The sequence below is a fragment of the Syngnathus acus genome, chromosome 17 (assembly GCF_901709675.1).
Source record: "Syngnathus acus chromosome 17, fSynAcu1.2, whole genome shotgun sequence".
Classification (NCBI taxonomy): Eukaryota; Metazoa; Chordata; class Actinopteri; order Syngnathiformes; family Syngnathidae; genus Syngnathus; species Syngnathus acus.
Window position 1 is genome coordinate 343,664 of NC_051102.1, and position 25,896 is coordinate 369,559.

Here is a 25,896-nt window from a genome sequence, read left to right on the forward strand (position 1 = left end):
GAATGAAAGGAGTCGTTTTGATTGGCCAGTGTATCACTCCCGTTGCGCATTAAGTCATACTAGGAACGTTGCAACCGTGGCAAACGTCGGCTTGTTTACACTGCACGTTGAGTACAGTTCACATCTTCCTAACAGTTTTAAACAGCACCCCCCATCCCCTTTTAAATACAAGACATTTTTTACATTAGTATCAGTACTTCAACTTGTGTATTCTTTCCACCTCTGAAGGCAAGTAAACATTTAATTAGCCCCTTTGTTCAGACTCTAATTCGCTAAATGAAACACGTAGCTCACGTTGTCAGAGCTGCCGTGCACTTACTTGAGGCAGACAACAGCAATTACCACCATGGCAACAATGACCACCAACCCTGCAGAGGCGGAGCCTATGATGAGAGGCAGCTGGTCCTGCACAGACTTCTGAGGATCACCTGGACCGAATCACACAAAAAGGCACAAATGAGTACCTGGCAAAGCGTGGCTGGAGGAATGAGAGTGTTGTGTACCACCTGGATAGCAGAACCCATTAAAACTGTGAAACTATCAAACCGTAAAGCATAGCAACAGATCAGCCCGGCGATAAACAGAGGTCTTACTGTGCAGGCTGGTGCTGATGTCCATGGGGTTGCTGTAGCGACCATATCCTGCCACAGTGCGAGCTCTGACCTGCACCACATAGGGCGTGGCAGCTCTAAGCCCCTCCACCTTGGCTGAGCTGTGCTGGGATGTTACTGTGTGTGACATAGCCTGACCCTGGAAGACGTTGACATATCATGATTTACAGATGGCTTTGCATCCTCACAAATAAGGACATTTTTCTAACTTCTGTGGTGTACAAGCAGGACTGAGCAGCTGAATTGATAAAAGGTTATACAGTGGAGCCTCGGTTTTTGACCACAATCCGTTCCAGAAGGCGGTTCGAGAAGCTTATCGGTCGAATTCCGAATCATATTTTCCCATTACAAATAATGGAAAAAAAAAATCCATTCCAAGCCCGCCCAAAAAAAACCCGCCTTTTGTAAGCATTTTTTCATTTGCGCATTTTTGTCCAATCGCGCAACTGTAGCGCACCACCGAACGCGCAACCGTAGCGCGTCGCCGACCGCGCAACTGCACCGCGCTGGTCGCATTATTGTGACAGAGCCGTCGCTGAAATTTAGGAAATATTTTTAAAGTCCTGCTATACTTTCCAAAATTTAAGTGGACAGCAGTGCGCAGGGAGCTTAATTTTGTCCGATCGCGCAACTGCAGCGCACCGCCGAACGCGCAACCGTTGCACGCCGCCGACCGCGCAACTGTACCGCGCTGGTCGCATTATTGTGACAGAGCGGTCGCTAAAATTTAGAAAATATTTTTAAAGTCCTAATGTACTTTCCAAAATTTAAATGGACCTCAGTGCGCAGGGAGCTTAATTTGGTCCGATCGCGTAACCGCAGCACGCTGGGCGCTCAGTGTCGCATTGCTTTAGGGGCGTCTTTGTGTTTTAGGATGGCTTTACTGCTCCCACTTGCTTCCTTTGGAGGCATGATTAGAGTTGATGCAATCCTCAGAGTAACGAGAACGTAATAACGAACGGTGTCAGTTGGCATGCGGGTCCTCTCGGCTCATCTCGCGAGGTTCGACAACCGAATTTCGTCCGACATCCGAAGCATAAAAATCTCGAATTTTTTGTTCGAATACCGATTTGTTCGAGAACCGGGACGTTCGAAAACCGAGGCTACACTGTATTTTGAATTTCAATTGCTATTCGCAGACCGAGTCCTGCTGCAAGAAATTGACGTCACATTAATAGTTCAAACCATAAATATACTACAAAGTTAAAAGTTAAGTTAAAGTTAAAGTCCCAATGATCGTCACACACACACCTGGGTGTGGTGAAATTTGTCCTCTGCATTTAACCCATCCCCGTGTGATTTTAATCCATCCCCTGGGGGAGAGGGGAGCAGTGAGCATCAGCGGTGCCGCGCTCGGGAATCAGTTGGTGATCTAACCCCCCAATTCCAACCCTTAATGCTGAGTGCCAAGCAGGGAGGCAATGGGTCCCATTTTTATAGTCTTTGGTATGACCCGGCCGGGGTTTGAACCCACAACCTTCCAGTCTCAGGGCGGACACTCTACCACTAGGACACTGAGCTGAAAACAGTTTTAAATCATTTTGAGCTCAACATTACCCTTAAAACAAATGACTTGCACATGCGGTGAAGTCTCTGCGTAACTTCCATAAACAACTAGTTGAACGAATGAGTTGACGGAGGTGGATGTAACAACTAGGGCTAAACAAATACCTTACATGTAACTCGAAAATCAACTTCATCATACTTCCTTGATACCGATTCCTATTTAGACAAGTCTAACCATTTAATGCAGGGGTCACCAACCTTTCTTAAACCAAGAGCTACTTCCAGGGTACTGATTAAGGCAAAAGGCTACCAGTTTAACACACACTTCTGAAACAGCCAATTTGCTCAATTTAGCTTTCACTATGTTTATTATTGTCATTTACAGTTCACATGTGTGATTTTAACAAGAATAGCAAAAACACAGTCAAACCTCGGTTTTCGACCACAATCCGTTCCAGAAGGCGGTTCGAGAAGCGAATAGGTCGAATTCCGAATCTATTTTTCCCATTACAAATAATAGAATAAATTTTAGTCCGTTCCAAGGCTAAAACAAACGCCTTTTTTTAAGCATTTTTTCATTTGCGCATTTTTGTCCGATCGCGCAACTGTAGCGCACCACCGAACGCGCAACCGTAGCGCGTCGCCGACCGCGCAAGTGCACCGTGCTGGTCGCATTATTGTGACAGAGCCGTCGCTGAAATTTAGAAAATATTTTTAAAGTCCTGATGTACTTTCCAAAATTTAAGTGGACCTCAGTGCGCAGGGAGCTTAATTTGGTCCGATCGCGCAACTGCGGCGCACCGCCGAACGTGCAACCGTAGCGCGCCGCCGACCGCGCAACTGCACAGCGCTGGTCGCATTATTGTGACAGAGCCGTCGCTGAAATTTAGAAAATATTTTTAAAGTCCCGCTGTACTTTCCAAAATTTAAGTGGACCTCAGTGCGCAGGGAGCTTAATTTGGTTCGATCGCGCAACCGCAGCGCGCCGGGCGCTCACTGTCGCATTGCTTTAAGGGCGTCTTTATGTTTTAAGATGGTTTTACTGCTCCCACTTGCTTTCTTTGGAGGCATGATTAGGGGTTAATACAATCCTCAAAGTAACGAAAATACAATAACTACGGAGTCAGTCGGCATCCGGGCCGCGCGGTCGGGTTTTCTCGGGTCCTCCCGGCTCATCTCGCGAGGTTCGACCTCCGAATTTTGTTCAACAACCGAAGCCAAAAAAAATCCCGAATTTTTTTGTTCAAATTCAGATTTGTTCGAGAACCGGGACGTTCGGAAACCGAGGTTTGACTGTAAAATAAATAGATGCAGCTCACTGACAAGTGCCGCTATTTGAGCTAATTTTAGAACAGTCCTGCCGGGGACTCATGCGGTCCTCATGGGCAACCTGGTGCCCGCGGGCACCATGTTGGTGACCCCTGATTTAATGAGACCAGCTCTTTAATTTTACTTCAGAATATTGTAATTACTTTAGGACAGGACTGAAAAATTTACAGCGGCAATTTAAAGTATTACTAATGTGAAAATAAAACTCTCTGCTTCCTAAACAGTCATCATCATGTAAGCGTACACTCCCACTGAGCATCTTTCTGCAATATGAAGGTCGTTGGACTGTCGGAGGTCATAAAAGAAACACATTAAACCTTACAGGCTCTTGCCGGGAATTTGATCAATAGCAACGATTCAACATTGCAAGAGCTACTGAGGCCCTCCATCAATAGAAATGACTCCCTCATATGCACCACTTTCATATTGTATTTCCCAGCATATGGAAAAGATGAAAACTCCAACTCACCCTTTCATGGTATTTAATCTCGTAGTCCAGAATGACCCCATTAGGTTTCTCCGGGGGCAGCCATGATAGACTCAGGGTGTCTGCGGTGGAACGCATCAGATGGACTGTTGGAACTGCGGAGGGGGCTGGAGGAAAAAAAAAAAAAGGATCATACAAAACTCTTCAGTGTCTGTGTGGTTTTGTTTTATTTGTTTGCTTCTTGGTTTAGTTCACCTTAAGGTGCTTTGACCCTTCCGAATGTGTCTGCCAGTCAAGGACCAAAATTTTGCTATTGCTCACCTGCCTTCAAAGCAAAGCTTCCAGTAAGATCTCCATCCATCCATCCATTTTCTGTACCGCTTAGTCCCCACGGGGGTCGCGGGCGTGCTGGAGCCTATCCCAGCTGTCATCGGGCAGTAGGCGGGGGACACCCTGAACCGGTTGCCAGCCAATCGTGTGCAGGGCACACAGAGACAAACAACCATTCGCACTCGCACTCACACCTAGGGACAATTTGGAGTGCTCAATCGGCCTACCAAGCATGTTTTTGGGATGTGGGGGGAAACCGGAGTGCCCGGAGAAAACCCACGCGGGCCCGGGGAGAACATGCAAACTCCACACAGGGAGGGCCGGAAGTGGAATCGAACCCGCACCCTCCTAACTGTGAGGCGGACGTGCTACCCAGTGCGCCACCGAGCCGCCTCCAGTAAGATCTTCCAAATTAAATTAAAGTATAGATTTAATAGGCTCAACAGTCCAGATGTAATGGCTGAAGAAATGGTGCATGTTTCACATTTCCTGCATGGATTGGTGAATCCTGGAAGTGACTCATCTCACAGCCATTGTCTACGTTCCATTAACCGCAGTAAAGTGGATTAAGTGTGGGTTGACTTAAGTGATTACAGTGTGTGAAAGGTGCTGAAAACTTTGCTTGGCCAAGACATATGAAGGTGACATTGGTTTACACAAGTGCTTCTTTAAATTTAATCCATGTCATCAGTGTTTACTGTTGCTAATACTTAGAGACAGAGAAGAGAGTAAGTCACATATTGTTGCTGTCGTCAAATCTCATATTTCCAAATATGGTCAGTCGCCCGTCCAGTCATCCATCCGCACACCCGTCCATTTTTTTTATGTTTATCCAAGGTTGGGTCACAGGGACAGTTGTGAGTGACGATCCGTATGTGAAAGTTATAAGGAAATCTCATGTTCTTTAATAAAGCAAGTCGAGTCCCAAGTCCTGCAACTGTCAACTGATTAAAGTTATAAAGAAATCTCATGTCCTTCAATAAAGCAAGTAGAGTCCCAAATTCTGCAACTGTCAATTGACTAAAGTTGAGGCATGTGTTGCGAAGTCGCTCATTAAGACAATCATTGACATTGACAAAGCGTGAGATCCGATTAAAAGGCTCTTTCATTGTGCTTTTAAGTGATATTGATTGGGGAAGGACTATGGATTCACTTGGTTTGTGAACACACATGTAGCATCATTGACAAGTCTACTAACCAGCCTGGTTGGTGGTGATGTTGACTGTCGAGTAACGGGGGGAGGCGGGGTTCTTCCCGGAGACACCGTTAACCGCCTGCACCTCGAAGCTGTAGCGGGTGTGAGCCTGCAGATTCCTCACCACCACCTTCCTCTGCCTCAACCCAAGCCTTCTAGGGGAGATGTCCACGTTGTCGTCGCAGCGCGTGCACGGGCTGCGGTCTCGCAGGCATTTCTTACACACCACGTTATACACTAGGTCACTCCTCCCACCCGTGTCTTCAGGTTCCTCCCATTCCAGGGAAAGCGAGGTCTCATTCACGCTGGAGATTACATTGCAAGGGGCAGATGGGATAGCTGCAAGGTGTTCAAAACAGAAGTCAATCATTCCTTATATAGTAGAAATAGAATATAATAATAATAATAATAATAATAATAATAAAAATAAAAATGAAAATAAAAATAAAAATAAAAATAAAAATAAAATAATTGTAATAATAATAATAATAATAATAATAATAATAATAATAATAATAATAATAATAATAATAATAATAATAATAATAATAATAATAACCATCATCATCATAATTATTATGATTACCGTTTTTTTCCGTGTATAATACGCAAAATTTAACTAATTTATTGTCCTAAAATCTGGGGTGCGCATTATACATGGGTACAAATTTTAAATTTTTTTTATTTTTTTTAAATTCTTTTTTTTTTTTTTTTAAGAAAATCATGGTACAACAAAACCAACAACAGGACTGACCGACAAAGACGTGGAACAAAAAGACAGGGTGACATTACCCAAGACAGGAACAGAAACCAAACAGACATCATGACAGTAACACATGCAATGATCCGACGGTGAGCGAGGGGCAGACAGGACTTAAATACAAAACACGTTACAAGAACAATAGTGTGTTTGTACTGTGCTCTGGTCATTTCGTCAAAGAAGGGATAATAGTCCTCTTCTCTTCTTGACTGACAATGAATGTGATAGTTTAATACAATCAGCAAATAACAAAATGCGTATTACAGGTAATATTTTATTTCACAACACTTTGCCTTGTTCCTTTCGTCTCTGCTGTTCACTTCAAACACGCTCCATACGAACGCAATGCTCTCGTATCAGACGCTTGCTCGATCACCTGCTCGTTTGCTGTCACAATGTACCCTACACAAATCCGAAACATTTGTTGCGGCTCCGAGTCACGACGAGGGGCAAGTTTTGGTTTCCAAGGGTGTTTTTATTCCTCTTCAACGTCTCTCCCATACAGAGCCGCCTTTTTCACATGTCCGCACGTCACTTTCCTCTCTTTTCATCTGATCGCGGTGGTGCCTTTATGGGCAGTCGGAGAAATCAACGCCAACAAAAAAAAATACATCCAGCCTAGTTAAGACCATACCAAAGACTATAAAAATGGGACCCATTGCCTCCCTGCGTGTGTGACGATCATTGGGACTTAAAAAAAAAAAAAAGGAAAAAAAAAAAAAAAATTGGGTGCGTATTATACATGGGTACAGGCTTTTTTCCAGCATCAACATGCCATTTTTAGGGTGCGTATTATACATGGGGGCGCATTATACACGGAAAAAAACGGTATTATTATTATTATTATTATGTCAGGCTTTTCCTGACATTTTTGGAGTCTTTTCTTACAGCACAAAGCTGTATAGTCAGCATGGGGGTTTCACAGCATCAGAGGGGTCTCATTGTTCAAAAATATCAGTCAGGAAAAGTTTAAAAATAATTTCCAAGGCTTTAAATATATAATTTGAACACAGGGAAGACAGCCATCGTTTAGGCGAGAATCCTCGTCCAAACCGGCCAGCCACTAACTTTGCCCTCAACCACGTACGATCCCCCTCGCCCTGTCCTTTCTAATTAGAAAGAGACAGTTGAGAGTGGAGCCTCTTCGAACTGGATGCCCGACGAATAAAACGCACGCTGAGCCCAAGCTGCCGACCGGTTCGATTGAACTTGTGCAACACCACACAAAGAACAGGCTGGCACACAAGCTCAGCCAGGACACAGGGACACAAGTGTCAAGCCTGACTGTGTGTTTGTATGTTTAGTTGGTGGTGCTCCTTGAGTTCCTGCCTGCCTGCCTGTGTGTGCGTGTGTGCGTGTGTGTGTGTGTGCATGTGAGTGTGTGTGTGTGTGTGTGTGTGTGCATGTGTGTGTGTGTGTGCGTGTGGTCTGGTCAGCGTCAGAGTGCACACTGTTCCCGCGACAGTGATCTGCGGAGGCCGTGTGTGTCATTTAACGTGTGGAAGGCCTCCCCAGGAATGATTTTACACAGTCGAGGCAGCTCATGTCACTCTCCATCAGGACCAAGGCTGGGCTAAGAGCTTTGTCCATCCACAACTGATATGGACTCTATCAGATCACATTAGTATCAGCAAGCCAGCACTTTGCTACTGTCATAGCAAACACTTGTTTACTTATTGTCTGATGACAACTGTGTATATCAGGTTGTATTTTAATGCAGCAGTATTAACTGCCGTTGACAACTATAGACGTCAAAATTACATTTTTGTGAAATTCTCATTGTCTGTGGAATTATATGTTTATGTGAAACCTGTCTGTCGCGCAAAGAAAGGTTGAGGACTGCTGTACTGTGCCTAAAAAATATTAATTAAATGATTTTGCGCATTGCTCTGTTCTTGTTAAATGCCATAAAGCCCAGGCAAGATTTATTTGAGCATTTGCGTTGCAGGACAACTCACTTGTGCAGACAGTGTCAGGCGAGTCGCTATCAGAGCGGTAAAAGCCACTTTGGCAGGGACAAACGCTGGCCCCTCGGGCTCCGGTGCGACTGTTGGACGGGCAGGCCACACAGGAACCGTCGCCAAATTTGGATTTGAAAGTCCCGGGGATGCAGGCTGGATGAGAGAAGAGAAGAAATCTGTGTTGGTATTGGAAGTAACCATGTACAAATATTTTGTGAAGGTACTGATGTAGATTGATTTTATTTATTTAGATGTATTTATTTTTATTTATTTATTTTTTTAACTAAATTTTAGCATTGGTTGGTGCTTAAGTGCTTTTGCCGCTTCCGGAAGATATAAAGCAAACAAGAAAAAGGAGTGCTGTCACAGTAAGACAAGTGGCCGTCACGCCTGTCCACAAACAAAAAAAAGTGCATTGATGAAGCTCACTATTTATGGAGATGTCAGTACCCGAGTGAGAAATGCACCACATTTAAGAAACCATTATCTTTATATTTGCATCTGGTCTCCCTCTTTTTCCAGGTGACATTAATCTCTCGAAGCTTGGATGACCGTGTCGTTTAATGCCGAAGAGGTGGAAATAAAGATGACGATAGAGCGCTGACAGGAGATTGCTGTTTTCACACAAACAGAGATGCAGAATGCCTTCCAGGGGACGGATACACCCTAAACCTATCCATCAGCAGGCAGCCCTCAGGATACCATCAAGCCTCCAAATGCATACAGAGCTCTCTCATAATTAGCCTATAAATCAACTCTGGGTTTGAAGGAATGTCAACAAGACACAGATTAGCTCGGAAGAGTTATTCGGAAAAATAGATAGTGTTTGTTAACAATTGGTAAAGATAAAAAAAAAAAAAAAAATGGTGAAAAGTGACTGATGTGAAAAGGCAAGTTTGCAATTAAAAAAAAAATCTCTTTTTGTCTCTTGTTTACTCATGATTCCGTCAGAGTCTTTTGCCATCCGGAAGTACGTGTGACATCATGGTGAAAAGATCAACTGGATTATCCTTGATGTTAAATCTAGCTAAGATTGAAATGTAAAGCATATTAAGCAGAGACTAAAGAAGGATTCTGATAAATGGGATTAGTGGTAAAAGATGTGGACGTGAGTGTCTCCAGCCCCATTTGCCACATTCCAAAGCGCTGGTGTAAAAGTGGCGGTCTCTGGCAAACATCTGTCATGTCAGCATGAGGGCTCATAAAACCCCACCGGTGAGGGAGTGAATGATTAACTGGTCGGCTCAAGTGCTTTTTCAGTTTGAACTCAAGTTGCAGGCTAATTCTCAACAATGGCACTTTTAGAAGAATCCTCGCAGACTTTCAGTGTACTGAAAAATGACGCAATAAAAAAAAAAAAAGCTAAACCCTAAATGATGACAGGGCAAAATTTCAGGCCGATTTCTGTTTCTCGGTTATTTGTTTTCATTTCTCATGGCCTCTTTTGAGAAGTTGTTGCTTCAATCCATTAACTTCACCAGAGCTACGATGATTCAACGTTTTTTGATACTGACATTTTATCGACTCGATTCGGCCCCTCTCCATTCCGTTGCCTTTCCTGCATTCTGTAGAGAGTTTAGCAAAAACTGAAATTGAAGCAAGATTAATTGAGATTCTATTTTCAGCATCCAAGCGCAATCATGTTCTTCTTTCTCATCTATAAAATGCTTCAAACAAATTTGGACTTGTTGTATGTCAATGTGAAGGCTTTTCATATAGCATATGGCTATTCTTCTCTCCTTTCTTTGGAGAATCGAACCACAACCTCGCACACCTAGAGGCCACCTACAGGCCGCTGGTGGAAAAGCAGATGGCCAACATAAGGACTGTGACAAATTGGTACAAAGAAACAGTTTCTCCATGATTAGTCAAATTTGTATTTATTTTTACTCCTCCCTATTTTAGTGTTGGCTCATCTTAAAAGTTCTGGTACGATTGTGACCTCACCACATAAATCTGACATACCAGCCTGAATTAGATCTAGGGGGTAAAACGACTCTAGCTTAAAGTATTATTTATTAGGTTTGCAGCATCAGAAAGGAACCAAACAGTGGATGGCTTTGTTCCTCCAATTCTGCAATTCTCCGGGGCAGCGGAGTATACGACCGTATATCTGTCAAGCCCCACTGCTTCCCACTGAGGACTGCGCGCAACAGGCGTTCTGGGTTTCAAAAAAAAAAAACAACGGTTTTTTGCAAAGCTCATCACGCTACCATTTCCTCTGTGTGTGTTCTTTGTTTCTTGTCAACGTGCTAAATTGAGAGTACAAATATGTAAATAAACTCAGGGTAAACTAAAGTAAAATTATATAGCAGTATTTTCCTTGGAGATGCAGAAACGAATTAAAGGCATTACCATTCATTCAGTGGGGGAAGATAATTCGAGATACAAATGTTTTGAATTTAGAGGGTGGATGATGAGGGGATTCTCGAAAAAATTGCATTTTGTCTCGAGAACATCACCTGTACTGAGGCAACAAGTCAAACGTCTGAGTGATTAATGTTGGCGTGGCGGCCAAGTTGGCTCATGTTGCTCTGAATGGTGTTAATGAGCACGGCTGCCTGTAGATGAACTAACAGGAGGCCGCGGAGGAAATTACACTTCCTCATCGCAACCCCAGGCTGAGGCCCTGGAGAGCTTTTCATCAGGCAGTGGCGGCAAGCTTTTAACCTTGAGCCGCCAAATGTCCACGACAAATATCTCCGCCGCGTGTTCCACACCATTTTTCAGCTCAGGTGAGACAGACGGTAATGCTCGTCTATCCCACAGCATTTACCCCCCCCCTTGCCCCGCCACCCTCCATTTTTCATTTGTTCACTCTTGGCTCTCGTCCCATGTTTGGCAATTCACACATTTCCTCTTCTGCTCGTCTATGGACTTCAAAGGTCTTTTTTATTTGCCGCTATCTGTATTTCCCCTCTATTGGCTGTCTTATCTTTGGCTTCCCTTCCCTCTTACTGTATTTGTATGCCGCTCCTTTCGGCAACACCTCATTAATTCATGCTCTCCTCCACCCTCCTTCACCTCCATTCAGGAGCCACAAAATACATGCCGAGAGGGCAAAAACTGGGGTGAATAGTGGGGGGAAATATTAAATAGCTTTGGTTCAATAATGGTTGAAATGTCACATGAGATACTAAAGAGGTGCATGATCATCGATTAGTTGATCATTAAGAAGTCAGTGGATTTTGTGTAATTACTTTTTGGTTAATCATGTCTTGAAGCAATTGAAACTCTCCCATTAATTTAGTCTAATTACCAACTAATGTGCCACGGTGGGAAATTATCCAATTTCACTTACTACAACTAATTTTTTTTTTTTTATTCTATCTACACCAGCAACATAGGAAAGTAAATACTCTTGATATTTATGGTATTTTTACTGCGGCCCAATGTCAAAGCAGGTCAAACATAAGTCACATACCTTGGCACTGGGTGCGATCTGCCGAGGGTTCATAACCAGCGACGCAGGTGCACGCGCCCACTGGCACCATCCACTCTCCGTCACCGTTGCAGTAGAGCTTCAGCGGGACAGACATCTCCATGGCGTTTGTCACACAAGCCCCCGGCGCAATGACTAAGGAAGTGGCTTCCGCCCCCGTGGCGGTCTCGGGGAAGACGGCGAAATTAGCAATGGTGGTGGAGCACTTTTTGAAGAACACCCGGACCGAGATCAACGACATGCAGGCTCCGAGGTCCTGGAAGGCCAAGAAGAAGCCTGACTTGGACAGGGGGCCAAAGCTGCGCACTTTAGTGTTGATCCTGCCGGCTTCCAGGAGAGAGAAACTCTCATCGGGGGCAATGGTATCCACTTTGACATAAGGGTTCTCCCTCCACAGGGGGCTACTGTCCGTGGCCGTGTCGCCGTCCGATTCATAGTAAAACAGATTAAAGGTCTCTTTGCAGGAGCCGGGGATGTTGGGGATGCTGGCACAGTCGCGCACGGAGAATTTGAGCTCCACGTAGACGCGGAGCACACCCCTGCGGGGGATATAGTCCGTCCTGAGCCAATTGTTCTGGTTGGGCTGTCGGACATTACACACCTGGTAGGTTCTGATGGGGCTCATGGAGTCATCATAACCGCTCACTTCCTCCCACTGTGGGATTAAAAAAACACATACTGTGACAAAGGAAGGCAGGGAGACATTTGATGATGACACGCTTTATTTTAATTGGACGACGGGTCTATTTCTCATTTGGCGACAGCAGATAGGCGCTTATCTGCTATGTTTTAATTAATACCGAGTTGTATTAAACATAGAAGCGCCAAATACAAAGCAGTGAAGCATGAGTGCATTCAAAAGTGAGAAATGACATCTGATATAAAAAAGGCACATCCCCTGTGAGGAATAATTTGCAGCCGGAAAAGATGTGAATTGCAAGAATCAGTCTGCAAATTCGATTCATTACATGCAGGCTATTCATAGAAAACACATTTTCTCATTAAAACACATTTCCACGCATGAAGGCTATTTGACAAACATGTCTGGGGCAGATCATTAATTGTAAAAACAAGGTTGTTTTGCATTTATCATGCAAAGTTGGTGTCTACTCTTGTTGGAACATTTGTGTATTACACAGTTTGTCCACAAAGTCCCTTCACGAGTAAAAACGTCTTTCTTTCTTTTGCAATTTTTCTGTTCATTTGCTTTGAAAAGAAATGATGTTGACGCCCTACAGATATTTAATTACAGGGGCAGTTTAAAATAAACTACACTATATATTTTGAATATATTTATACACTTCCATACTCATATTACAGATGTTTGCAATAATCATCTGCTTAGGTAAAGTATTTCTATGTGTTTATCACTTTTTGATTCAGACTGTCAATATCATCTAAAGTAGATGAATAGCTTCGTGCATATGTTGCTCTTCAGCATATTAATGCATGGTAACCAACATTAGAGTCTGATTAATGGCCCAGTTAGTCAATAAATGTATAGTCCATTAAGCAAGCACCTTGTGGCAGTCAATCTATTATTTATTTATTTGGATGTTCTCATCCCCCCAATTCCCTGTTGGACTAAATGCTTAATTTCCAGCAACAAATGAGCTCGCAGAAGTTGATTATTTCCACAGCAAGAAAATACTGCGTAAGTCATCTCACGTCTTTGAACCGCCGTGCAATTTATTTCCACGCGATGAGCCCAGAAGTCAGCATTCGGCGTCATAAATTAACAGCCACATTGATGCACTACCTGACAAATATGATAATTGCTGCTCCCTCAATGGATGGCCTTGGAGGCCGAGCGGACGTTGCTGCTGACATACGACTTTACAGATACAGGGATGCTCAAACTCTGGCCTTTTTCCGCAAAAAAAGGAAAGGAGCCGGTGCTGCCTGAGATGGTTTCCATGGAAACCCAGCATTTCTATTGACTGACTTTGCGCTCACGTAGCGAAGACAAATGACACTGGCCAGGAGTGGGGGGAGGTCTGTCAGGCTGTTAGCCCTTGGGTCAAATTCATGTTGCTTCATTTTCCCACTACTCATACAGGGCATATCAACACAACAACTTTATTTTGTTTTGCGCTCTCGGATTTCAATTAGCAGGCACTCTTCAAAACTGTGCGTTGGCTGATTTCCATGTTTGCGATTTGCCTTATTTGGAGCAGTGGTATTTAAACTGGCTGTAGCTTGGGGCAGCACAAAATAATTGCCAATAAATTATCATTTAAAATTGGATTTATGGGCGTAAATTTGGAAGGAAGGTCACTTAAAAGTAGCACGGATTTGACTGGAAAATCAGCTACGTTGAAACATGCATGGCCACTTGTGACGTACTTAATGCCACAACACAATATTAGTTTTCTTCATGAGACATTTTTCTATTTTTTTTATCACAATTACTTTTTTATTGTGTGTTTCAAATAATACTGCCTTTGTTGAAGGATGACCATACTGTAAATGGGAAAGATTTTATGAAATAGCAGCATAGAGTATTTTGAAGGTTGCATTGGGCAGGGTGTTGATTTTGGATTTATTTTTTTGAGTCAACAATAATTCATTCATTAAAGAAAAACAATCATACAGTTCTAATTTTAGTATTTAGTCCTAAACTATTGTAAATAATCTTCAACATTTTTAATTCCTATGCCATTTAAGGGTACTCACTGTAATGTAGTTTGAAGTACATTAGGACCATATGGGGATCTTTGGAAAAAAAATATTCTCTGCCCAATTCTGACAGTTTTTACACACTGGGGATTTGCTCTAGTTTATCTGCATGTTTGCACATTGGTTTGTTTAGAGAATACGATGCACAGATTGTGTGTGGCTCATCAAGCTTTTCGCTTCTTTTTCTTCTATACCCCCCACCCCCCAATGTCACTCTGTTTTGCGTTTTTACTATCCCAGAAACGCAAACACATGCTGTAAAAACTAAGCAATAAAACGGTAGGAGATCTGCTGCTCAAGACACTTGGGGCTCTATTAATGAGCAAACGGAACAAATGTTGTTAAAGGAGGAAATAAAACGAGTGGGCGGGGCCACAAAATACAGGCAAATATATGCTCACCCCACTTTCTGGGAATGTCGTCCAGGCCAGCTCTGTTGTAGCCCACCGACTGTCCATAAGCGTTTCTGCAAAGTCAGGAAAAACTCATTAGATTGAATGCACAGCAACTTCAATTAATTCACAAAAAACATAGTGAAATTGGTGGAAAATGTAATTCCTTCAGAATTTGCTTGAATTAAAATAAGTATGAATTCTAATGAAGCAGATACTGTAGATAGTTTAATGTGTCTGATTTGAGATATTTAATCTTGTTTTGATTTAAAATTTTGCATTGAAAGAACAAAACCTGCCTCACTTCTGAAGCCTCTCAATTGAGATTTTATCAAACAGTTATCAGTTGATGCCCCTCCCCCACTGTATTTACAACTTTGCACAGAGGTGAGAAGAGGAAGGTAGACACAAAGAATAAACAACAGATCAATAGGCACTATTGTCCAGATGTCAATCAGTTCTCAGCCGGTCCAGTGAGCTTATTACACCTCTCCTGATTCCCACTATGGACGAGAGGCCTCCCAAAGTGATGTTGTTGTTAGCGCATAATTACTGAAACAATTACACTTTCTTCCCAGAGACTCAATGGCACGGCGCCTGCTGGGCACCATTTGCTCACAAGTTGTTGATAGTGCTGTCCAAGGAGAGTGAGATGGTGCGGGCAAACACGCACACGTGCACACGCACACGCATGGCCTTGGTAGAGCACATAAGACAAGGCACACTCTTCCCAATGTGGTTCCATACTGTTGTGCTTCAAAAAACGAAGGCATGTTGTGTCCCTGACTTGCCTGAAGAGATCATTGGATCATCTGTAGCCACTGAGTTAAAGAGTGCGCACTGTTTACACTGATTAGCCTTCATTATTAAAGCCATAATGGCCTCACTTTTCTTTTGAATACATGTTTGCGGTTTGCTATTTGACTTTATCTATTAACAGAGAAACAATCCGGACCCAATAGTAATAGATTGATGTTAACTGTGTATAGAGAGAATATTAGCTGCTGAAAATTAGCATGTATGTAGTTTGAAATTGTGTTAAAGTATTTCGGAACACACTTTGGGGTATACGGTATTTACGACAATTAATCAAAATAAAATGGGGCGGTTTCAGTTACTTGCGTTTTATTGCTAGTCACAATATGTGTATTCATCTCTTGAAAAGACTCAAATCTGTGTTAAAAACTAAACATGCTTGTCGTCTCATTTTCGCTTTCACTACAGTTGGGTGCCGGGAGCAAACGAGGAGCAAAAAGAGTTGTAAGACTTTCTTGTTACAATGCAAATGAGCTTTTCCTTTTCGCATGAATGTGTGTGTGTAAATGGAGATGAGACCTGACAACTGGTACAATGCTAAAAAACCTGAAGAAGTGAATAAATGCAGCCCAATTTGTAATGAATGAATGCGGATCCAGCAGAAATTCCTGGTGCGCTTGAATCAATTACCACTGAGACGTGCAGGAACATCCAAGTTCATATCTTGATCTAACAGCCTAATTCATAGACTCTATGGAGCCTTTTCTCATAAGTAATGCTCTGTAATAACCTTGAAAGTGGAACAAACAACCCTTCATTCGGAATTCAACATGACGTTTTTCCCGTGTGTTTATATTCATTTTCTGCCACCGACGTACATCAGTTTTTCAATGGGCAGGATTTGGCCAACGTATCAAAACATAGCAGCTAAGGACTACTTTTGTCTAAATGGTGCCAAGATGACACTAAGTGGGACAAAAGCAATGCATTTAATGCACTGGCCTGAGCACAGAAGCAATGATTTTTTTTTTTGCGAGTAGCTAATGGAGGATATTTTCCCCCAAAAATTGCAAATTTGCAACTCATGATTGCCTATACTTTGAAGGTGATTTGGTGCTCACCGTTTTGCTCTATGAGGATCTTCACAGGAGCGTATCACAACTGGCTGCCTCCATTCCCTTTGATTAGGTTGCCACATACATTTTTCAGCAAACCTTAATAGATGATTTATGTTGCTGGGACTATTTTCCGTAAACTCCATTATTTTTCATGGTTCACAACAAGATTTCGAGAAAGGGTATGCATTTAAATATCAAGTTGAAGAGTTGGATCAGTCGGTTAAAGGAGCGTGATAAAAAGTCGAGTTGAGCTTGGTTAAAGGAACAATCACACATTATAGAAACTAAATTCAAAGCAAGATGATATTTTTTTTTAAATTAGGAAAATAACATGCTATATTATTGTACCGTAATTTTCGGACTATAAGTCGCTCCGGAGTACAAGTCGCATCAGCCATAAAATGCCCAAAAATGTGAAAAAAAAACATATATAAGTCGCTCCGGAGTATAAGTCGCATTTTGGGGGGCAATTTATTCGACAAAATCCAACACCAAGAACAGTCATGAATGAGCAACAACAGGCTAAACGATAGGTATGCTAACGTGACATAAACACAAACGAAGAGCTGAGAACGGCCCTGACGTAAAATCCAGAGTTATTCAAAAAACTATTACATAAATAACACGTTAATAAAACCATCTGTGTCACTCCAATTCATTAAATCCATCGATCGTCCTTTGTCAACAATGCGTGCGCGCCGCTGACGGCGCTTGCACTTCAAAATATTCCACAGGCCCATATAACGATATATAAATCATATATCAAATAACTATTATATAAGCAATAATGTTATCAAGCTATCTGTGCACTCTAAATCATTAAATCCATCGATCAAATTCCTCGTCCTTCGTCAACAACGCCGCGCGTGCGCCCTGACGTCAGCCTCGTCGTTATTCCACAGATCTACTATATAACTACCGTTTTTTTCCGTGTATAATACGCAAAATTTAACTAATTTATTGTCCTAAAATCTGGGGTGCGCATTATACATGGGTACAATTTTTTTTTAATTTTTATTTAAAAAAATATATATATTTTTTTAAGAAAATCATGGTACTGGTACGAGTATTGATTTATGTATTGTTCTCTTCTTGTCATGTTGTGAAAGAATGTGGGTTGAATAAATACCGAAAGAACAATAGTGTGTTTGTACTGTGCTCTGGTCATTTCGTCAAAGAAGGGATAATAGTCCTCTTCTCTTCTTGACTGACAATGAATGTGATAGTTTAATACAATCAGCAAATAACAAAATGCGTATTACAGGTAATATTTTATTTCACAACACTTTGCCTTGTTCCTTTCGTCTCTGCTGTTCACTTCAAACACGCTCCATACGAACGCAATGCTCTCGTATCAGACGCTTGCTCGATCACCTGCTCGTTTGCTGTCACAATGTACCCTACACAAATCCGAAACATTTGTTGCGGCTCCGAGTCACGACGAGGGGCAAGTTTTGGTTTCCAAGGGTGTTTTTATTCCTCTTCAACGTCTCTCCCATACAGAGCCGCCTTTTTCACATGTCCGCACGTCACTTTCCTCTCTTTTCATCTGATCGCGGTGGTGCCTTTACGGGCAGTCGGAGAAATCAACGCCAACAAAAAAAATACATCCAGCCTAGTTAAGACCATACCAAAGACTATAAAAATGGGACCCATTGCCTCCCTGCGTGTGTGACGATCATTGGGACTTAAAAAAAAAAAAAAAAAAAAAAGAAAATTGGGTGCGTATTATACATGGGTACAGGCTTTTTTCCAGCATCAACATGCCATTTTTAGGGTGCGTATTATACATGGGGGCGCATTATACACGGAAAAAAACGGTATATTGTTGTGTTAACAAAGTTCAAGGAAAGACGTGGGTTTGGTAAACAGCTCTTTATTTAACAAAACAAACTTCCAGGCGTGTGGCGGCGTGGACTTCCAGCCACGGAAGTGGAAGAGAGCTCCATAGAATAGGACCGGGCGTGCGTAAAAGCCAAGACCGAGCCCCATCCACCGTCCCCGGACAGCCACCCGGCCGAGCGCCGGCCCTCGACTTCCATCCACGGAGGTGAAAGAGAGCTCGGTAGAGTAGGACCGGGCGTGCGTAAAAGCCATGTCCGAGCCCCATCCACCGTCCCTGGACAGCCACCCGGTCGAGCGCCGGCCCCCGACTTCAATCCACGGAGGTGAAAGAGAGCTCCGGAGAGTAGGACCGGGCGTGGGTAAAAGCCATAATAGTTTTTCAAACCTTCTGTGTCACTCCAAATCCTTAAATCCTTCAAACTCTTCGTCCGCCGTGTCACTTAGAAACAAAGCCGCTAATGATGCCGGTAGTACGTGGGCACTTAGAAACAAAGCCGCTAATGATGCCTTCGTCATCTTCGTCATCCCGTGATCAATCTTTGTCCTTTATGTAAACAACCGCCGCGCCACGCCGCGCTGCTGACGTCACTTGAAATTCAAATTACAGTAATCCCTTGCTACATCGCGGTTCGTTTATCGCGGTTTCACTTTTTTTTTTTGAAAAATATTTGAAAAAAAACACAGAAGTCGCTCCTTATTATAAGTCGCCCCCCCACCCAAACTGAAAAAAAACGCGACTTATAGTCCGAAAATTACGGTACTTCATAAAAGCATACAGTAAATGACGCTACTGGTAACTAGATATGCTAGTGAGCATTATCAAATTATCTGTCTACATGTGTTGCTACACACAATGTGATCAAGTATCTGTTTCTTAAACAGTTCTGAGACGGCCACATAAATGACGAGTTAGTCGAAGCTATGTGGTGTTTTTTAAATAGAAAAATTTTAATATTTTTTGTTTTATTTTTAGTTTGACAGTCAGTTTCAAATGGGAGCAGCGATAAGCAGCTTGAGGCTTCTTTTTGATGAACTGTTCACTAATTCTATCTGTCAAACTGCTGCTTATTATGCAGTTGAGTTGAGTTCACTGTCACCAGATAATAATATATGCTGAATTTCATTACTTTTGTCATGTTTTTCAAACTCAGCTTTTGCAGTGTAGTCAGTTTTTGCCTTGTGTGTGTGTGCGCATGTGTGTGTGCACCTTAGCACCTCAGTTCTAACACACCCAAGAATGAACACCTTTGTTTTTATCATTAGTCGTGAGAGCGACGGGTGGGGGTGGGGTGGGGAGCAACCAATCACAGCTGTGTTTGTTTGACTACTTTCGGGCCTTGGGTAGCACACACAGCTGGCTGAGCTTCGGATCCTGCTCGGCCCCTCGGGAGTCTGATCCAGTTCACCCGCTCTTGGCCCTGGTACTAAAGGGCAGCTGGAGCAGTAGTTCTCAAACGCGAGCTGTCACTTGGGGTCCACAAAATAATGAGCAATAAATTAATGTGCTGTGACATTTCTAAGTGTTCGGAACTACATATGGGGACCAGTATGCCAATAAAACTATTTTTTTCTTTAAAATATACAACTTTGGTCTAATAACCTCACATATTTTTCTCCCCCCAAATTTTTTATTTTTATTTTAAAGATTCTGACTTCTTAAAAAATGTGAATTTGAGACTAACAAGTTAATTTTTTAGGCAGTTTTTCATTGATTTACTCTCGGAAATAAAACCACTATTAAAAGAAAATATGGAACTATTTTTTTTCAAAAATCGGAATATATTCCACAAGATTCATGTTTTTTTTTTAAAGAAAAAAAAATTGAAAAGAGTTTTTATGCACACATTATGACTAGCGCATTTAGTACACATACTAGTTGTTTGCAGCACCAGCTTTGAAAGAATTTATCTAAATCTTTGTGAAAAAAAAGCCTTGTTTTTATCTCCAACAAAGAAGTTTGATATCATACTTCTTATCCACTCATAACACATTTCCTTCATTTGTTCCAGAAACTGGTTCAGATCGTAAAAGATCCCATTTGTTCCAGAAAGCCTCCAACCAGCCTTGTTAAATTTACTACACCTTTGGCATAACTGGCACTATTACTCATACCCCAAATCTCCCCTAGCGCCCCCCCCCCCCACCACCACCACCCCCCACCAGCCCCAGCCCATAAAACTACAGCAGCAGCAATGGAGGTGCCCTGAGGTAAAAAAAACAAATAAAAAACAATGCTGCAGTGAGAGGCTAAGAGCATTTCCACTAGTAGCATTTACTGTCTCTTTTTTAAGTTATGATCACCAAAGTCCAAATGCCACACATCTACGAGTTCCATGCTCAGTTTGGGAGCTAGCTCACACATGTTTTATTCACTTTGAGAATGCGCGAGAGCATCCTGAAAGGGAGGCCTCATCTTACAAAGCGTGGCTCGCTTGCCAACAAGCAAACATATGAAATATTAACCAGCAAATATTAGCATAAGTGATAAGAGCATGATCAGCTATACAGCCATTCAAAAGGTATATTGCATACAGGACTGTCTCCGAAAATTAGAATATTGTGATAAAGTTCTTTATTTTCTGTAATACAATTAAAAAAACAAAAATGTCATACATTCTGGATTCATTACAAATCAACTGAAATATTGCAAGCCTTTTATTACTTTAATATTGCTGATTATGGCATACAGCTTAAGAAAACTCAAATATCCTATCTCAAAATATTAGAATATCATGAAAAAGAGATGTGAAAACACGAGCATCAACAAGTTGAAGCTTGCCAAGCTAAAAAAGAGAAAAACAAAATTCAAGCTATAATGTGGATATACCGTGTACACAAAATGCTAATTTGTGACAACAAAATCGGTATAACGTGTGCACCAAATGCAAATTTATTTATTTAACATCATTCCTGTCAACAACTTGGATGTATGAGAAAGCAAACATAGCGCATTTTTCCTGGATCGATGTCTTCTACCTTCTCACACTACATTTGCTTACCCAGCTGAAGCAACAACTACATATTTCATCCGCACGTTGGCCATCCTCCGCTCAAAGTCAAGCCAAGCCAACTATACATTACCATACTGGCCCAACTTCAAAACAAATGTCTAATGATGTTCCTGTATTATTTGGTAGGCTTTTATTTTTAAGTTGGCCCTCACAGCGCTTTGGCAGCTCGTTACCATAAATGGATGAGCAAACCATGATGACTGGCCGTCAATATTAGATAGAAATCCTACTTGAACTATGAGAGTGAGTTGCTCTGAATGACGAGATGTAGATGATTATTTATGAACTGACATATGTCTCATCCTCCTGAATTTGCACACTTGCAAGACTGAAAAGATGTAAAAATGCAAGCCTGCTTCTTAGAGTGTTATGCCATGTTTTAATTGTATTTTGTAGATTTAATTATAAATCATCAGATAAAAAAAATCGAACAAAGGTTTGACTTCTGGGGTTTAGTTCCACGTTAAATTTTGTCTGGGGCAGCATAGAAATAGCGCTAAATAATGACAAACCAGAAAAAGACCTGACTCACTTTTAAATCCCCTCTGATGATCTTCCCTTAGTGTTTATCCCCAGAGCGACAAACACTAGTTAACCCCTGAGCCTTGAGTAAAAATCTGCTGCCACCTTGGGAGAAAATGGTCCTATCATCTTGGCACGAAAGCCCAGCGGGACTCGGAAGGGCCGTTGTGCCCGCTGCATTGATTTACTCGCTGACACCAGAATTGATGAGGAATCGCACTGGCTGCGCTCCAACGGAGGCAGAATGGCTGGGGAGACAAAACCCAGAAAAGGAGGAGCTCTAGCGGCTATGGCGATGAAGGCGAGGGTGGTCTTGACTTTCACTCCAGAGCCACAACACGACTCGTGCGGTGAAGACAACTCAACGGGCTGCGGTGTACTTGTTAAACCGCTGACCTTTAATTCACCATTGTCACCTATCATGTTTCACGTGTATGTCCCCGCTGGCTTTGAGACAGGAATAGTGAGGGCGGGGTTTGAAGAGAGAGGGGGGGGGGGGGGGGCACCATTGATCCAGTCTGGTCTGTGCTTTAAAACTATGTAAGCACGTTTCTACTTCACAGGCGTCAATTCACACTCTGAAATCACCTTGAGAAATCTGGTGAGCTGTGATTGGTTGTGACCTGAGACCTGGCAACTGTGATGTCATTTTCAGTCGACAGCAAGTGGCAAAATGGCCTTCCTGACTTCCTCAGTAAATATGCATGGGCAAAAATTTCATTCAGCGTTAATATTATTATATCGCATCGATTAGTAGAATAGCTAGATCAACCACTATCATTTGATAACACATCATATTTAAAATGGCTTGATTTGTGCAAGGATGTCAAATTTACGTTTAGATCTATTACAATCGCGTCGGATTGATATGAAGGAAAGGTAGGGAAAAGGAATTGGTTTAAGATGGTCACCATGGGTATTATGCACTGACAATTATGGACTTATAAACTGATTGCAATAAATTTTGCAGACCCTCAAAGTTACGGCTTGTCAATAACCCTCGGACCCCAGTTTGGGAACCGCTGTGCTAGTGGGTGTGACAACAACAGGGACAATAGCAACAGGGCAGCCCTTGAGCCGCAATGCATGGGCATCATCACACATAGCAAATTCACAGAATCATACATTGACACGTATTTTCTTTTTGCAGCCTTAAACGAGTCAAAAGGTGACTGCGCTGAAAGCACATTTCACACAATCTACTTTTCGTCTCTCGGGATGCCATAGAACCAAATTCCAACATCTGCATTGTTCTCTGGTGGGAGACAAAAGTGGCAAAAAGGGTGGGGGAAAGAAATCAAGCATACCTTCAACAGCCAACACCATTGGCACGAGGAGGCTGCACACCCACAGCAAGTATTCCATTGTCAGGAGCCAGGCTTTTGTAACATGAATAGAGACCCTCAGGATGGCTGTTGGCTGGCTGGATGGCTGGCTGGCTGGTTGGATGGATGGATGGATGGATGGATGGTTGGTGGCTCAAACAGTGATCACCGCTGCGGAGCTTTGTGTTCCTCACTCATACCACGGAGGGCTCCTGTCGCCCCATTCCGGCATCATCCAAGTGTCTTTTGTTGTTGTTGCTTCTGTTTTTGAACCCCTTGTTACTCAGTCACGTCCCAACATTCCAGTGACTGCGCGCCGTCTCGTTCCCGTGATTTGACTTCAGCAGCATCTCACCACGGGCGCATCTCTCTCTTTCTCGCCCTCTCTCTGGGGCTGCTGTCCTCCCACCACACGCACACAGTATTGGGATGGCAGGTGGGAGGAACCCGTATTCGAAGATGTGCGTACTGGACCAGAGGTTCTGTCCACTTGGCAAGTCCTTTGCTGTTGCGCCACCGTCGGGGGCTGTGCGTCGGAATGGCAACACCGGGACGGGGGGCGGATGGGGAGAAGACAAAGGGTTACTTTGCACAGGCTCATAAACAAGTAGCATCCGGTGATGGCTTTCAAAATAATAGATGCAGAGACGCAAAAATAATATAATCATATTAAAAATATATTTGAGTTGTCACTTTGTTCTACCCACGCCATTTGTTTTACAAAAACGTTTTCTTTACAAAAAATGCTGTTAAGAATTTTTTGTTTTTTATGTGCCTTTTATGTGTTAAAGCATTTTGTTTATTTGTGAGTGTCATGTAACTATATTTAACTATGCTTGAAATACCATGGCCGGGAAATACAGGTTTAGATGTTTAGCTCAAATCAAAGTTGTCTGGAACTGCTTTTGCTCTAACAAGCTGATCAGAGCACAAGCAGTGAGCGCATAAAAAAGTGAAAAATGACATCTGATGTAAAAAGGCACATCCGGCATATTGTGTCGGGTACAGACTGTGAGGAATAATTTGCAGTGAGAAAAGATGTGAATTGCAACAATCAGTCTACAAATTCTATTCATTACATGCAGACTATTCATAGAGAACTCTTTTTCTCATGAAAAGACATTTCCACGAATGAAGGCTATTTGACAAACGTGCCTGGGGCAGATCATTAATTGTAAAAACAAAGTTGTTTTGCATGCCATTTGTTCTTAATACCTATGGTAGGTCTCCTGGTAAAGACATGATAAAATTGCAGCATCACAGATTTTATTTTTAAAATACCATATTTCAGCACATGTGTATAAAGAATGCTATTGAAAGATGTATTGGCCTTTAACTTACCTCTCTATCAATCAGTAGAAAACATTAAGCAAATTAGTTTTAAGGCTTAAAAGGCATATAGATGGCAGCTTAACCGTGTTTTTAAAAAAGTGAATTCATATTTATAAAACATTTTTGTCATTGTAAATTATATTTAAATTAAAATATTTGCCACCAGTTTAAACAAAGGAAAGATAAAATGCAAAATATATATTTTTTGATTGGTTACTAATTAGAAAAAGACACTTATTTACATATTACAGTTACTGTAAATATTTATCAGTTACTTTGTTCCATTAATTGTGAGCTGTTTCTAGTTAATTGTTCTTCCTGGACTGGGGCAATTAAAAATGAGTCACAAGGAAGCAGCTGCCTGAAAATGACCTCAAGCAGTGATGTCAGACTCACCAAAATCTGACGTCATCTCTTCATTGATGACATGTCAGGGCAGCAGAGGCTATCATCACTGTGTCGTTCCATCACTGTATTATTACATCAGGTCTTTTATTTTGTAGTCAAAGTGGCTATTTACCCCTACAAGTGTGCACTGCTCTTGACAGAGGTGGTCGCTAGTGCTGAAGATGAGGTTGAGCAGGTTTCGTAGCAGGCTGAGCACGGCCAACATCCCTTGCAGCATTTGTCCATCCAAACAGCAGGCGTGTCGATCAATCGCGGTATTAAATGGACTTTGGAGAGTGTCAATGTAAGCCTAGATAACAATGGATAGACAGCACCTCCCGTGGCTTATTGAGTGGCCTTTGAGACTGATACCGCACAACAAAAACCCCATGTGCTCCCACTCACTCATTTGGGTGTAAATACAAATTAATCACAACAAAAAGTCAAAGCCTCACACAGTTAAGGCTGCATCGTTAGATTAGGTTTGAACTTTACAGTGTCCGTCACCTTGTCACACAGTCTTTTATTTCAGTGGTATGGCAGGGTATGGTATTGTATAGTATAGTATAGTATAGTATAGTATAGTATAGTATAGTATAGTATAGTATAGTACAATACAGTACAGTACAGTACCGTGGTTGGCCGCAAACGGCGAGAATTCGGCCTCTCCCCCCGGAGCTCCCTCCAAAATTTCGCGAAATCTTTCAAAGTGCCTTCAGGTACCAGGGGTTTGGGTACCAGGGGTGTTGGGTACCAGGGGTGCATTACCAGCTTTGGTCTGCATTGCATTGCATTGCATTGCATTACATAGCATAGCATAGCATAGCATAGCATAGCATAGCATAGCATAGCATAGCATAGCATAGCATAGCACAGCACAGCACAGCACAGCACAGTACTGTAGTGTGTTGATGTAGGTGGAACTCTAAAAGCTGAAGCACAAGGCTCCCTTTCAGACTACCTATTCA

The 25,896-nt window shown here is 42.3% G+C and overlaps 1 protein-coding gene across 3 annotated transcripts in view; it reads right to left on the reverse strand.

Moving 5' to 3' along the window:
• LOC119137032 (ephrin type-B receptor 3-like) overlaps positions 1–25,455 on the reverse strand; it is a 44,534-nt gene extending 19,079 nt beyond the window's left edge. For 2 of the 3 annotated variants that reach the window (XM_037275993.1, XM_037275992.1), the window contains exons 1-8: positions 23,192–25,455; positions 14,642–14,706; positions 11,544–12,216; positions 8,117–8,272; positions 5,402–5,737; positions 3,916–4,040; positions 594–750; positions 320–428 (exon numbers count right to left, since the gene is read on the reverse strand). In XM_037275993.1, the coding sequence (XP_037131888.1) occupies positions 320–428; positions 594–750; positions 3,916–4,040; positions 5,402–5,737; positions 8,117–8,272; positions 11,544–12,216; positions 14,642–14,706; positions 23,192–23,249 (1,679 nt within the window). In that variant the 5' untranslated portion in view covers positions 23,250–25,455. The remainder of the gene's footprint in view (positions 1–319; positions 429–593; positions 751–3,915; positions 4,041–5,401; positions 5,738–8,116; positions 8,273–11,543; positions 12,217–14,641; positions 14,707–23,191) is intronic. The other variant, XM_037275991.1, reaches the window with a different exon arrangement.
• Between the last annotated feature and the right edge of the window lie 441 nt (positions 25,456–25,896).